Raw genomic sequence first — 15,580 nt, forward strand, 5'->3', positions numbered from 1 at the left:
TGTCAGTGATCTTTTTATATAAATGAAGTTGCAATCTTAAACTAAACTAGTCCATGAAGAAGCACAACTAATTATCATTAAAAAGAGTTACATAGCCTCTCTTTGGGACTCAAATAATAAAAATTTTATCGTAGAAATAATAGCCCAAGTAAACCATGTTAGTATGCAAAGGAGAAGCATTGGAATCCTCAACATGTTCGGCCTTGATAAAAACATTCTAACACTTCATTAGGAAAGCAATCGCAATGAGTGAAAAGGCTTTCAAAGCAATGGAGAGAGCAAGAAGAACTGAGTGAATAGATATAGGGAGCAAGACACAAAGATGGTCAAGGACATATTTATAGAAAGAGTATGAAATTTTTGAGGCAAACACCACATACAAAATAAATAATCAAAATTTGAATCAAATATTTCTTCATTATTACACTAGAAAATTTATTTGCATTCTAAGAACAATGAAGGTGACGAGTCCATGCAACACACAAAAATGTATAAAACTCTTTGAACCAAGCACATCAATGATACAAAACATGAAGTGTTCATAATAAGTGGTAAGTACATAGAATTAAAAGTGGAAGGATTTTTTTTTTTTTTGGGTTCAAATTGTATTTACTCATGGGCAAGTTCAACCATATTTGCTATTAAGAAAAAACTTAAAGACGTGATCTAATAATACATTACTTCTAACAAGTTGAAGTAGGATGAACTCGCCCCAAGATAAAAATTGACTTGACATGGAGAACTCCATAAACTTGGGAGCACCCACTATTTTTGTCATTAAGTCTTGAAATTTGAGTGCACAAAAGAAACATCCTATCAAGACTAACAGAAAAAATTGTCTTTTCCTCCAAACAACAAGTCTCTCCTTCTCTTCCTCAAAATTTAGAACCACTTTCGGCTAGCAATTCAATAAAGAGTGGATACAGCCTCACATGAAAAGTCAAAGAAGATATCAACTTGTTAATCTTAGCACCTAGACTCTGAGGAAGGCAAGATGAAGCAAGGACACAAAGTTGGCAGCTTTACATAAATCAAAGCCTAAGATCAAAATTTCACCATTGTCCAACTCATGCTACTTTTCACTAATATTTTCTTTGTCAAGTTGACTCAATATTTCTTCTTCACGCTCTACTTGAATAATTTGTGTTGTGAAGAATACTTTTGTACAACTCATGGGTGGCAACATTGGGAAGACTCAGCCATTCTTAGGTATTTAAAAGCAAGGTTACAATGGCAAGTAGGTAGAAGAGAAGATCAAGCTTTAAAGGAAGAGGCCTATCCATATTTATAGGCCATCACAAGCTATTAACATATTGTAATAACCTGGCCTCAGCAAAGTCAAATCGAATAGGGTCAACTAAACCGGTTCACGTTGTTTGATTTCCTATTCAAGCAATCCCATTTCTTTAAGATGGGGATTGGACTCAGGGCATTGCAGTGAGCGCGAGAAAGAGGGGGCAACTGCAAGAAAGGGAGCTCGGAACAAAGGTCGTACGCCGCACGTGTGAGCAGGGATCGAGGAGGTGTTGTTCGTCATCAACCTCCTATCACACGCGATGCATAGCAATGAAGGTGAGTGGCCATGGTCATGCTTAACGGCATCACAGTTTGGTGGCTATGACTACCCAAGTAGTAGAGGAGAAGATTTGAATGGAAGAAGGACCGACTCGGTTGATGATGCCTCAATTTTGCATCCTTGCTTCATATTTCTTTGTTTCCTTCTTCAAGGGGAAAGAAACACAAACATATCATGATCTTTTCCTCTTCTCATGTTTTCATTCCCTTCATCCATTTGATTTAGGTAAACCCCAACATCAAACTTGTCCTAAACATTTATAATTCTTCTAGGTGGATTATGATTATCATTCCTATTAATAAATTCAATTTTTTAGGGTTTAGAGTTGAATTTATATGCAATTTAATTTTATGTTATGGAGTTTTATTTAAAACATTAAATTGAGACATTTAGAGTTTTTGAATCCATATTTTCTTTGTTATTATATTCATTTAAACCATTTATATTCAATATTAACTTATACTATGTAACAATCTATAACCTAGATGAGTTGACATATAGTAATAATGATACTTACATATTACTTATATATTGCAATAGCAATAGTTTATATTAGTGAAATCACATTTTTATGATTTAGGAGAAATTATTTTATGTATTAAGGAATTGGTTACAAGTATATGTATATATATTTTAGAGTTAATATGTAATCAAATCTTTATGATAATTGATTCATAAAGAGTTGCTAAATATTTTATTTGGATTGTGGTGAAAGATATTTATATAAAAAGAATTAAATAAAGCATTTAAGTTTGAGATCATTATGAAGAATAACTTTGGTGCATGGTAGAATCCTTTATTTAAAAAAGATGTTTAAGTGGTTGTTGCATTATTTAATATTTTGAGTGATATATTGGATATATGATTATATTGATGTAAATTCTTGTGAATTTAGGGTTTGTTGAATACCATGTGCTAGAATGGGAGGAGCTTCATCATGATTGGAATTCTCCACTATTTATGGTCTCTAATTGGTAGGTGGCTACTTACTGAATAAGAAATAAATATACCCTTCCTTACCAGGGGCACATCCTTTGCTACTTGTTCAGTGTTTTATTTATTGATAATAAACATAGTATGCGTGCTTCTCCATTCACAGTATTTTAAGTGACCATTTTGATATGATATGATAGTTAACTCTGCCATGTTACTTGTTACAAAAATGTCTAGATAGTTCACGTATTTTATTCTGGCTATTTTAAATAATTATCTCTCATACAAATATGAATTTTGTAATGCATATAACTTAGTTTATTTATGTGATAACCCTTGTTAAGCATTATTACCTAAATACAATATGTATATAATACAAGTTTGTGTGTTTGATGCTCATAAATGTCATCATTTAATCTGATTGGATACTGGCTAGTCGAATCGATGGGTATCAGAGTGACGATTTTATAGGAAATCATTGGATTTCCTTAGGATTTGTGTTTACCTTTCCCGGCAAGGTATTTGAGTAAACCAACTACAAATGTTTATAAATATATATCTATTGATATACAAAGTTAATAAATGACTAATGAGTCATTGGTGGATGTATACATATTGTATGCTTGTAAGTAAATGTATTTGTATTTTAATGAAATGATTATCAGTTGTCACAAGTAATTCTTTATCAATTATGTTATACAATAAGCTTTTAACAAATGAAATGCATCCAAAATCTCATATCATACATTGTTTGAAGCTATTATAGTCTAGTGTTTATTTTTTCACTTATATCCCTCTCTTTGCTCATATTTTATTTCATGTTTTGTTGTTTATGTTTTACTTGGTAGGATTTTACCTACTGAGTTCGTTCTTACACCTATTATTTCATAATTTCAAGTTGCTAGTCGTGCTGCTTTTGGAGGAAGTTTTAGGTTCATGCATCATCTTTGGCAAGTATTTATAAAGGTTAGAGTTATCTAATTAATTTAATTGTAAAAGTGGAATTTCATTATTTTTGGTGCTCATTTAGCATATGTTTGGGTTTAAATGTTATAATGATTTATTGGTGGACACAATGTATTTAAGTCTTATACTTCCAATGTTTTGAAATTATTTTATAAATTTTGTTCAGCTCGCATCCTATCATTGAGTTCTTGTGATTTTCTTCTAGGCCCGGTGGCACGGTGTGACATGTACGTGGTGGTCCAATAAGTTTCATTATTAAAGTCATAATGCAAAAATAAAGCAAAAGAATAAACTTGTCACTTTCTCTTTTATTATTATTTTAATAAAAATAATAAACAACTTAATTCTCTCTCTCTCTCTTTTTTCTTTTACAAATATCTCTTCGAAGATTCAAGAAAATCGAGAACCCTATTTGCCTAAGTCTAGATGAGTCGAAAAGATTAAGTGGATTCACCAAGGGTCAAGATGCGCCTACCAGGAGTTACTCACTTCAACTGGGGGGACCAATTGCCTCAGCTAGAAGGGCCACTCGCTCTAACCAAAGGGGTAACCCTAAACCTCAGCTAGATCTAACAATTTTATCTATCCAATCAATGATCAATATGATCACCAGATGCATGTGAGAAAGTGCCATTTTATTCTTTGAAGTAACACAGTTCTACTGCTCATCAGTTTACACCGAAATACCACACAGCGCCATTTTATTCATTTTTAATATTTTTCCAAACATCATGATACAGACAAATAACTGCTGCAGGTGTAACGTACAACATAAAACATAGTCTTTTACCAACGAAATAAGCCCATCATACCCTTTTCAGAACCATTTAAACTCTACACACAGCCTAATTCTCAACAACTTGATAAAGTAGTTCACTCCATCACACAACTAGAAATTCAAGCGAAAAATTACCACGCTATATATATTATTTCTTCTTCTGAAGCAAATCCCTGAACCAGTAAGCTGACATCTTTGGGTAGCGCCTGAGGGTTTTGAAGTCCACATATACAATTCCAAACCTTGAAGTGTAGCCCGATTTCCACTCAAAGTTATCCAGCAAAGACCAAGCAAAATAGCCTATCACAGTAGCTCCATCATCAATTGCCCTCTTTAGCTCAGTTATGTAGCTCTTATAGTAATTCAGTCTTGTTGTATCATGCACTCCAACTGGAAGAGTCACATTACCAGGATCATCCATTCCTTCATATGTTTGAAACTGGAATTAGATTATAAATATATATATATATAAATAGTAAGGTATTCAAAAGTATTCTGTTAGTACTAATTACTACCATTTTCAGATAGAATGATTATTGGGTTCTGATAATTCTCCTTCACATATGTTACAGCTTTGTACATTCCCCATGGGACAATATACAGCCAGTCTGAGTATGCCTGCAAAATTCACTCTAACAAGATGTAATTAAATCTAACTGGGTAGAACAAGGCTTATTATTTCTTCATATTGATTGTATTACAAGTGTTTCAAATGACAAACTAGGTGATGGTATGGTGGAATCTTCAAAGAGGGGAGCAAAAGCATATATGTAACCAGAGAGGAGGAAAGATTATTATATGGTAGAGCTGAAAGAGATCACAATGCGATAATGATACTGCCAGGTTAAGCAATACTTTACCCTTGGTCCTATAGGCACACCATCGCGTTGATCTGCATGTATAAAGTGTAGAAAGCAATAAGTAACCCTAAACATTTAGCTAAATGAGGATGTTAAGAATTAATACGGCGAGATGAGCAAACTCACAAGCAAATCCAACATTCCAGTCTGTTTGATAGCCAGTTGGTGGTTGGCTTGGAAGATGTGGATCAAACATGTAGTATGATGTGTATTGGTTAACTCCTACGTAATCTGCAGAACCTTTCACTATATTAATCTCTTCTGCAGTGAAAGTTGGAAGCCTTTCCTTGACAATTTCTTGCACTGATTTTGGATACTCGCCATATATTATAGGGTGGAGAAACCTACCAAAATAGAAAATATTTCATTTAAGGGTTATTGTTTTAAGTTTTATAAGTGTTGCAAGCTCGCGTATGTTACTTTTCATAAGTCGTCAACACTTACCATCCGATATGGAAGTCTCTTGCCCTTTGAGCTGCTGCTTCATCAGCTGTTGAATTTGTAAGAGGTTCATACCAAACAAAATCCAGCAGAATACCTATCCTGCCTTTCTGACTAACCTGACAGATTTAATAAGATGAAGAGATCATGAGTTTTGAAAGATTATTCATCTAAATTATAAAACATCCGTAAGAATATTTAGCATTCTCTAATCAGGGAAGATGGGATTTAATGCCGAACAGAAATTCGATAACACTCTTATAGAAACTATTTTATATTAGTATAACTATATATATTATAAGTGATGATATACCTGATATTTATCACGATATACTTTTGCTGCAGCAGCATGAGATAAGATCAGATTGTGGGCAACAATGTAAGGTTCTGTAGTAGAGTTGCCGCCAGGAGTGCAGCCTGTGCACCTTCCAGGAGCAAAAATGCCATTATCATATCCAAGAGCTGCAACAACTCTTGGTTCATTAAATGTAAACCAGTTCTTTACTCTGTCTCCAAAAGTTTTGAAACAAAATTCTGCATAATCTGCATAGTCCTTCCTGCATGGAACCAATCGTTGAAGAATCTTAACCATACAGAAAAAAGCCTCTGGAATCTGCATCATTCTCTTTACATGGAAATAAAGTATCTTCCAATAAAATAAGAACTAATGTCATGAATTGCTAGAAAAGTGCGAAAGATTGTTTGCTTCAAATCAGTTTTCAGAAGAAGCAAGATAGCTCCAGTTTGGATAGCACGATTAAAGCAAGGGCCTACTGAAGAAGTTTGTACTCAAGGACTGGCCTCTCTTCCAGTAAACCCATGGTAAGTATAGTACATATCACAAGAAGGGAAGCTATGATACTATAAGCAAGAAAGAGGAGGAAAAGTAGTAAACAGCTTTAACAATGTATTGCTTCCATGTATTTTCCTGTTAAAGTGTTATGCGTATATATAATATACGAAATCTGCTGTTCTGATATTTTAACATGTGTATGGTCTTGATTTAAGTTTACTGTTGTGAGTTTACGGTGTGCATGAACTGGCATTTGCGTATTGCTGCTCAACGTTCTCTGCATTTGCAGGTGGTGTTATTACCTACTCAATACTTGCAAGTTGAAGGAGTGGCATTCCATGAGGTATTTTCTTTTTGTTAGGTACACATCTGCTTCTGTGATTCCGTAACTCTTATAGCAAGGTCTGATTTGAGGTTAGAGTACTTTAATGTTAAAGGATCTTTTCTATGTGGAGAGCTTGAGGAAATGATTTATGCAGTCTCTCAAATGCTTTGGGGTTGAAGGAAAATAGAATATATTTGCTTGCTTACCAGGTCTTTGTATTATCTTAAGAAATCTTCCCTGCAGTTGTCAAAGAGGTTTGACTCAATGTTCAGACTACACTTCCCCTGAGTGTCAGTATGATAGTAGTTCCTGTAAGAGAAGGCTTAAAAAAACACTATATTTACTTGATTCTAAACTTACTTTCCCCTTTTTTCCTTAGGAAAAAAAAAAAAAACTTGATTCTAAGCAAGTTAGCTCACCGTTAGCTGAATTTGTCCAAGAGATCCAACATAGTAACATTTTGATTACAGCCTTACAGGTACACGGAAAATATACCTTATGCTAACATTGTTATTGCTAGTAGATTGAATAGAATGAATGCATAATAATAATAATAATTAAAAAAAAAAAGAATATGGCTTTCAACCATGAACAATAGTAGCCATCACAACAAACATTTATATCTTAAAACATACTTTGTTCTTCCTGAGAGAGGATAACTTAGCTTAGATCATTTAAATACTGCAAATTTAATAGAAAATAACCTACTTACCTTGACGGAGGAAGCAAATACATGAAACTTAGTTATGAAGCATTAAAAAATGATTGAAATGATATATATGAAGCATTCAGAAAGGAGAACGACTAGAGCTATATGAATGAAAATGAATCTAAAAACATGAACTTACACAACATTTTTGCTCAACAAGCCATTGTAACTCTTCTCCAGTGCTTCTGGTAAGTCGTAGTGATAGAGATTTGCATATGGAGTGATGCCTAGTTTGTGGACCTCCATAAGATTAGAACAAGTATAACACAAATATTGATATGTCCAGTTTAGGAGACATTGGGGTGTACCTTGCTGTATCATGTAGTTTATTAATCTGTTGTAGTAAGCTACGCCCCTCCAGTTAACATTTCCAGATCCGTCTACATCGGAGCAAAGAAAATTATACAGCAGCTCTAACACATGATACTATGATAGAGAATACAAATTTAAGACGCATTTATTAAACATCATTCTAAATAAATTATTTTGGATCTGATAAATATGTATATATATTTGCATCAATCATTACTTGGAAAGATCCGAGACCACGAAATAGAGAACCGGTAGGCATCGAAGTTCATATTTTTCATTATATTAATATCCTCCTGCATCGCAAAACACATCATCAGATTTCACAATAATATAACAACTCCACTTGAAACCAGCCGTAAATTTTCTCAGCGACATTTACACGAAAATGTCAGGTGCCAAACAGATACATGGATAAAGATTTTGGCTAATTAAGCTACAAAATCACGTACTTTGTATCGGTGGTACTCATCCACAGTGACTGCAGCTGTGGCATTGTTCTTTATTTCCCCTGTTTACCACGAAAATGGATAGAGTAATCATACGAAAGCCATTACACAGGATGAAGATGGGGATCTAAGAAGATATATGGGTAAAAGAAAAAGGATTTAAAAACGGACTGAAGAGATTACCAGGAATCTTGACGAAGGCATCCCAAATGCTCGGCCCACGGCCGTCCTTAAGCGCCATGCCTTCCACTTGGTAAGCGGACGCCGCCGTCCCGAAGACGAAGCCATCCGGGAACTTGTCCCGACTCAGCACGTTGGTATCAGTTCGGCTTGCGGCAACCGGCGCCGGTGCCTCTTGGGCAATTCTGGCGGCGGCGGAAGAGCCCGGCAAAGCGAGGAGGAATAGAGCGAAGACGGGGAAGAAGATACTCATCGGAGGTTCCATGTTGAGTCAAGCGACTCCAGCCCAGCAAGCAGACAAAGCAGAGCCCGCGGAGTCTTACTTACTTACAGAGTAGGGACGGAAGATGGAGCATTTATTAATTATTGTGTGGGGGAAGTAGCAGATATGCTTAGTGAGTGTGAGGTGGCATTGGCGGGAGGCGGGGAATCGTATTTATAGACTGAACTTTGTTTCTCCCCTTATCTTTAACATCGGCGAAGAATCAAATCACAAATTTTAATCGAGTAAGTAATGGATTTTTAGTTGAGACGCAAAAGCAACCATTTTTAGAACTATCTTTTGTGTTCGGACTTGAGATGTGGGAAGGAACTCAAATATGAAATATCACCTTGCTTTGATCTTATTTTCTCTTAGGAGGATTCTTATTTTGTCTGTTGTTAATGACCCATCCGATTAGTCTTTGCCTTATCTCGGCCTGCTTTGAAAATTGGTCGACTTTGATGAAGAACTAGTTGCTTGGAAGCTTGGTGTTAGGCTCATATATTGTGTGATGCAGAATAATTAAGGAATTTAATTTCCAAAAATCTAAACTGGTCATTCAGCATTCACATGTAATCAATTTTTTTTTTCATGTAAAACCAAGTTAATTAATTGATGTCTTCATATCAAAATTTAAAAGGTGTTTTCAGGTTGAAGATAGAGCAGTAGTTATCCCTGGCCTCCACTCCTCTCTGCAAATGTAAATTCAAAAGAAGAGTACGACGTTGCATCCATGCAATTACTATTTTTCTTGCTATCCTAATGCCACCTCCTCTCCTCCTTTTGATATTTGATTTTAAATGTTGTAATTTTATTTTGATTGTTGTAATCTATTTGCGCATATCTCATGTATGTACTGTTAATAAGTTTAAAATAATATTTAAGTTGTTTTTATCCCATTTTTTGTTGCTTTCCTATTTGGTAGTAATATAAGCTTATTTATGAGGTTTAGTAACCTCAATGATTTAATCATATATTTTATTTGATGAAAAATCATATAAATATATTTTAAATTCTCTCTTCCACTATGAGATGGTGATAGGTGTCTTCCTCCACTATTGGTGGTGGATGACAATTTCATGACGGCAAAATATTCTCATCATCGTTGCTAGAGTGCTAGCTTATCATGACAATGCCCTATAATTCATTTTTTCATCTTTTATTTTCATGATATTATATTCTCTTACTCCTAAAGAAAAAAAAACCTAGTATTCATCTACTAGCTAGGATTCACATCCACCATATAAATCCTAGCTAGCCCTTGTACTTCATCTATCTCAAAACCTCTTATACATCCGCCCTCTTTTTGATTAACTTTTCCACTATATCTTTATATGTTGGGGCATGCCCCTTTGTTGCTTACTTGAGCTATTAAATACTTAATAATACCTTCAATGATCACTTACTTCACATTATTCCTACAAGTTCATACCTAAGCTAGAATATATATTACATCATCCTCACTTCATGTCAACGAAGGAGAAAACCAACACATTTCATGTGTAATTAGTAGGATCTTTTTTGCTTGGTTGAGGTTTCAAGGGATTGTTACTTTGAAATAGTTTGTTGGGACCTTCAGTCATTGTAAATTGGTATTTATTAGACTTGTTTTTGATGTGATGATGATGAGTTGGTCTTTTTTTGGTCTATTGGAGATGAGTTGGAATATATTTTGTTCTCCGATCCCAAAGATGAGAGCTGTTTTGTACTGTGTCTTCATCCATCTCAAGATGAGTTATGCACTTACATATAACCTTCTCTTTAAAGTTAAGTGTTAAGCTAAATGAAATTTATTTCATGTAAGAAAAACAATAATAAAAAAAGAGCACGCAACGTAATTTGTAATTGGAAAGATTATACAAAGAATAATCAAGCATGCATTGGAGCCATTAGCCATAGGGTCAGTCGGTCAGATTTATTTGATGTGGACTTTGGATTTAGTAGCTAGCTAGGGAGAGTTCAAACAATGCTTAAGATAAGATAAGTAGTACTTCTCTTAGCTGGACACTCTGACTTGGACTCTTGGAGGAGGATAGGATAAATTTTAGTGCAGGTATGATTAAAATTTTAATTATGTAATTAAGTTTTGTCAAATAAAATTTTAATTTAGATAAATTCGTCAATTTAACATGTGGCTTGCTAATCCAGTGTAGCCGAATTCTTTTACCTTTTTACGTTTTAGACAGATAAATTTAATTATTATATAAATTAATTTTAAAAAATAATTTGTATTGCTACAGTATAAAATGTAAAAAAAATAATACAATAGAGCGCACTAGGCAATTGTAACTCAACAAATTTTTATTACTACATTATATAATGTTAAAAAAATTATAAAAAAAAATTATTGCTACAGTTGCCTAGTGTTAGTATATAAACTAAATTTTATAAAAAAAAATATAACATTAGCCTACTTTAAAAATTTAGCCAAGAGAAGAGGATATGATTGTTGGACCATCGAATCTTTTAACAAAAACATTGCACGCAAGCTTTTTGGGTGTGGGGAGCTATCAAACAAATTATAAGAAACACATTTTTTCGGTTGGTTCTAATGGGACAAAAGTGGAGGAATCACGTAATTTCATAAACCCTAAACTCAAATGTATCGTTTGTATTCCAAAACAAATAATTGTCTCTTTTGTATAATTTACAAGAAAAGATCAGCTCGAAGAATTGAGGGGCATCCACATTTTTCCAGAATATATTATCTGGGATGTGGCTTGAGCCGTGAGGGGGAGAACCACTGTCTACAAAGAACAAAAATTTTGCTGAGGGCATCTTTTTTTCAATGTGCGTATATATTTAGATACTCTCAAGAACAAAATTTTATGTGAACATTTGAATAAAAAAAAAAATTTAGGATTAACTTTTTTATAATTTGAATTCTATTTTTAACAATTTTATAGTTGAACATAATATTTTGATTTGAATTGTGATGATTAGAATATTGCATTTGAAGGCATATTCGAGAACATCAATGCATCATTGTTCAAGATGTTTACAAATTTTGTGTGCTTACAATCAAAACTAGTGTTAATGTTCTGAGGTCATTTATTAATGCTTTAGCCGGTGCCACTCCGATGGCCTTCCCGCCTCTTAAAACTTAGTCATTTAATGGTATGCTGTAGTTGTGGATTTCTGAGGAGGAAATTGTGACTCTTGCTACACCTTTTGAATTTTTTTTGGTTGGAAAATTTCTAAACAATCGACAGTCTTTGGAATCCATTAGGAAGTTCTTTGTCAATCTTAAGCTTGCTGGTGAATGTTTTGTGACTATTTTGGATGCGAAAAATGTGCTGATTAAACTTACGAACGATTTGGATTGTTGTAGGATTTTTACGCATTGTTCATACTTCCTCAATAATTGTTTCATAAAATTGGTTAAGTGGCCTCCTTACTTGGATTTATCAGTTGAATCTACCATTATCCCTATTTTAGTCTCCTTCCCGAATTTGTTGGCTCACATCTTTTCTCCTCGCATTTTACATGGATTGGGCTCTTTATTTGGTCGGCCTCTGCGCATTGACAATGCAACCTTTGTGGGTTTACGACCTTCGATTGCATTGGTTTTAGTTGAGCTGGACATAACAAAACATTATCCCGATGTTGTTTGGATCGGCCTGAATAATTTGGGTTATGTTCAATCTGCTGTGATGGAAGATCTACCTTTTTTTTGCAATCACTGCAAAGCCTTGGGCCATGATGACAAGAAATGTGTTATCTTAAATTCGGTTCTGCTGTTGTTAAGATTGTTAGTTCTGATAGGAATTTGAATGGTATTTTAGAAATTGTGGATAACATTGTTATCCCTAATTTGACTATTGAATTTTCTGCTAATGAATTGATGGCTAAGGGGGGTGATTGCATTGAAGCTTCTTATGATATGGTAAAGATTCACGGTGATCCTCAGATTGGGAATAAGGTCGGTATTGCTGAGGAGGAAACTGCTTCATTGAATACTATTTTGCATTTGCCTATCGCCTGTGTTGGCAATGAGGATGTTAATGATAGTTTGGATACTAATAATTGCGGGGTTAACCTTACTACTTCTCCCATCTCCTCCCATTATGTTGGTGATGGTGTTGATGGAGGTTCTGCTTTTACTCATCATGGTGTTAACTCTATGTCATTTGGAATGGAACCTTGGGAGGATGATGGTTCTCCCATGCTTTCTTCGAATGCTCGCCGACTTAATGGGAATTCATTTATTGATGTTCCAATTTCTATTATTTCAAATGATGTTTTGAAAGCTCAATTGTCGTTGAATATGAAGGATACTTGTTTGGATCAAAATGATTGGGTGAGTTTGTCGATGAGTACCATGTGATGTATAGTTTGAATGTGAATAGCATTGTTTTAAAAAAAATTTCTCATAGAGGCGGCAAACGTGGAAAAAGGAAGTCTAAATCGAAATAATTGGCTTTGTTTATTATTTTTCTCTAGTGTTATTGACCTTGCATGTTGCTTTGGGTGGCTCATGTGGCTCCATGTTTGGGATTGGGGATCTTCCTGGTGCTCAGTTATTTTTTCCTTGTTTGCTTTTTTTGTTGCTTTATTTTCTTATGCTTATCATTGTTATTGGTAAAACTTCAGCTCATAGGTTTTTTTCAAAGGATGTACTTTTAGAGAACTGAATGTTCTTTTAGGATTTATAATTTTCTTGTGTTTATTACATAGGTCCCTCAGTTGATTTTATCTAAAAAAAATTTCAATAAAAAATAATCCAACAAGCCTAATATTGCTCCATTCAAATATCCTTTAGATATGTAACTTAACATAATTTTGTTATGATTTTCAAGCTATGGTGATGTAAAGCAATTGGTGGATTTCATTTCATTTATTAAATCAATGAAGTCTTACTATAAATATTCAAAATTAGATGAGTGCAGTGTCATTTACTCTGTTGGACCAAATTTTTAATGACAAATAATATACTGATCTCATTTTCTCTATATTATCAAATTGCTTACACATAACCTCAAAGCAAGATATTTGACAACTTTCTTTGGCTTAAAAGAAAATAAAACTAACCTCCAATTTATATATTCTATATATTATATATGCAATTTAAAAAAAAAATATTGCCTACTAAACTTGTTGACCTTTATTTATTGTTGCTAGTCAGATATGCACGAATTTAGTATGGGGTATGGGAGGCATGTGGACTTATTGGCTCAAGTTTGCGTATCTTTGTTACTTAATTGGATGACTAGGCTCACAATTCATCTTATTTATTTTATGAGTTTAGGGTTTAGAAAAGAAATAGATAATACATACAAGAGAAGATTTATTTCAATGTAAAAATCAAAATTGAACTACTCATAATTATCTTTAACTATTACTCCACTTATAAATCCTACTACTACCATTAGGGGTGTCAATTTCGGGTCACGGGTCGGGTTCGGGTCGAACCCGGAACTGACCCGGGTTCAAATTTGAATTAAACGGGTTCGCGGGTTGACCCGGCAACCCGCCGGGTCAACCCGAACCCGACCCGTTTTGTCAAACGGGTCGGATCTGTGAACCCGAACCCGACCCGTTTTTCAAAAGGGTCGGGTCCAACCCGGATTTTTCGGGTCGGGTCCGGGTCGGGTTTTCGTGTCGTGTCAAAAGTTGACACCCCTAACTACCATTAATGTGCTTCCTAGCCTTCATAAGTAAAGCATCTATGGTCTTTAGAGGATTCTTATTCATAGCAAGTTGTAACCTTTCATCTCTCAAGTCTTATATTAGGATAAGTTTTTCTTCATCGCACTTAGGTGACACAACCTCAATTTTTCTTTATTAAAACATGTTACAAAGTTTCTTACCATTTGGGGATTATTTTGAACTTAACATAATTTGGCTATGATTTTCAAGCCATGGGGGTGTAAAGCAATTGGTGGCAAGCTATTTCTTAAAATGGTCAAACATCCTAATCGGTAAGCAACAATTTGCAAACTCAATGCATTGCCACCCTATTCAGATAACAAAGAAAAACATGAACAAAATAACATATGAGATTGTATGCAAGGCTAATACATCTTTGAACTTTATATGCTTTTTGTGTTAAAATTTTACATAAGGCCATTATAGATATGTAACTATAAAATTTTATATTTCATTGATAATAACTCAACAAGTATCTCATTACTCAAAGCCAAAGCTTGCTCTACTACCCAACAGAGTTAACACTTGATTGATGATGCAATGCTACATTTTTGAAGAGTTGTAGAATAAAGATAGAAGAAAGTTGAAGAGTGACCAAATAATCATCTCGTCCTCACCAAATAATATGTATCACTCTCAACCTCACAAAAGATAACTACAACATGTTTTCCTCCAAATTAAGTTTAGAAAAAAAGGAGCAGAAGAAATGCTAGTAGTCTCAATTGAATTTTAAAATATAATATTGTTAATAAGATATAATTCTATGACTGTTCATGAACAATTTCAAAAGCCGTATGAATATCAAGGTCAATAAGAAAATACATAAATGAATAAAAAAATAACCATCAAAATAAATATATGAATTGTGAAATATGAAACAATAGTCTCTTCATCCTTTATCTCATCATATTAAGAGTCTTCATGGAGAAGCTATTTCATGCCCACTCTATATCTTGAGATAGACGCTACATTGAGATTTAAGACCATTCCAAATCATTAAGAAGAGGCCACATCTGTTTCTCTTCTAATAATCAATAATACTCTTCATTATCATAAAAGAAATATTTTCTCCATATATAAAATACAACCTTTAAAAATCTATTAGAAAAACATGAGTTATTTTGTATCACTAAGCATCTCTTTTTTTTTCCTACAAAACTCCCTATTATCCATCTTTGATACAACTGACACTTGGGAGGTTAGAGATGATAGAGATAAAAAGTGTATTGAGACCTGTAGCATCAAAGAAAAAAAAAACTTCTGCAAGTTGCCATGATCTGACTCTAGAATTGGGAAAATTATTAGGTGCGGACATCAGACGTAGTCGGACGTAGATGTACGTCTGGACTC

The 15,580-nt window shown here is 34.1% G+C and overlaps 1 protein-coding gene across 1 annotated transcript; it reads right to left on the reverse strand.

Annotated features, from left to right (window-relative positions):
* Positions 1–4,147: 4,147 nt before the first annotated feature.
* LOC110092217 (beta-glucosidase 1-like) lies at positions 4,148–8,810 on the reverse strand. The gene is made up of 11 exons (XM_020816667.2): positions 8,323–8,810; positions 8,143–8,201; positions 7,911–7,986; positions 7,690–7,761; positions 7,521–7,608; positions 5,868–6,111; positions 5,558–5,673; positions 5,240–5,457; positions 5,114–5,145; positions 4,769–4,871; positions 4,148–4,676 (listed from the first exon to the last, which is right to left on the reverse strand). Exons 1-11 carry the CDS (start codon positions 8,582–8,584, stop codon positions 4,402–4,404), a joined length of 1,545 nt encoding a protein of 514 aa, XP_020672326.1. The 5' UTR covers positions 8,585–8,810; the 3' UTR covers positions 4,148–4,401.
* Between the last annotated feature and the right edge of the window lie 6,770 nt (positions 8,811–15,580).

Source organism: Dendrobium catenatum, unplaced genomic scaffold (genome assembly GCF_001605985.2).
Source record: "Dendrobium catenatum unplaced genomic scaffold, ASM160598v2 fragScaff_scaffold_1288, whole genome shotgun sequence".
NCBI lineage: Eukaryota > Viridiplantae > Streptophyta > Magnoliopsida > Asparagales > Orchidaceae > Dendrobium > Dendrobium catenatum.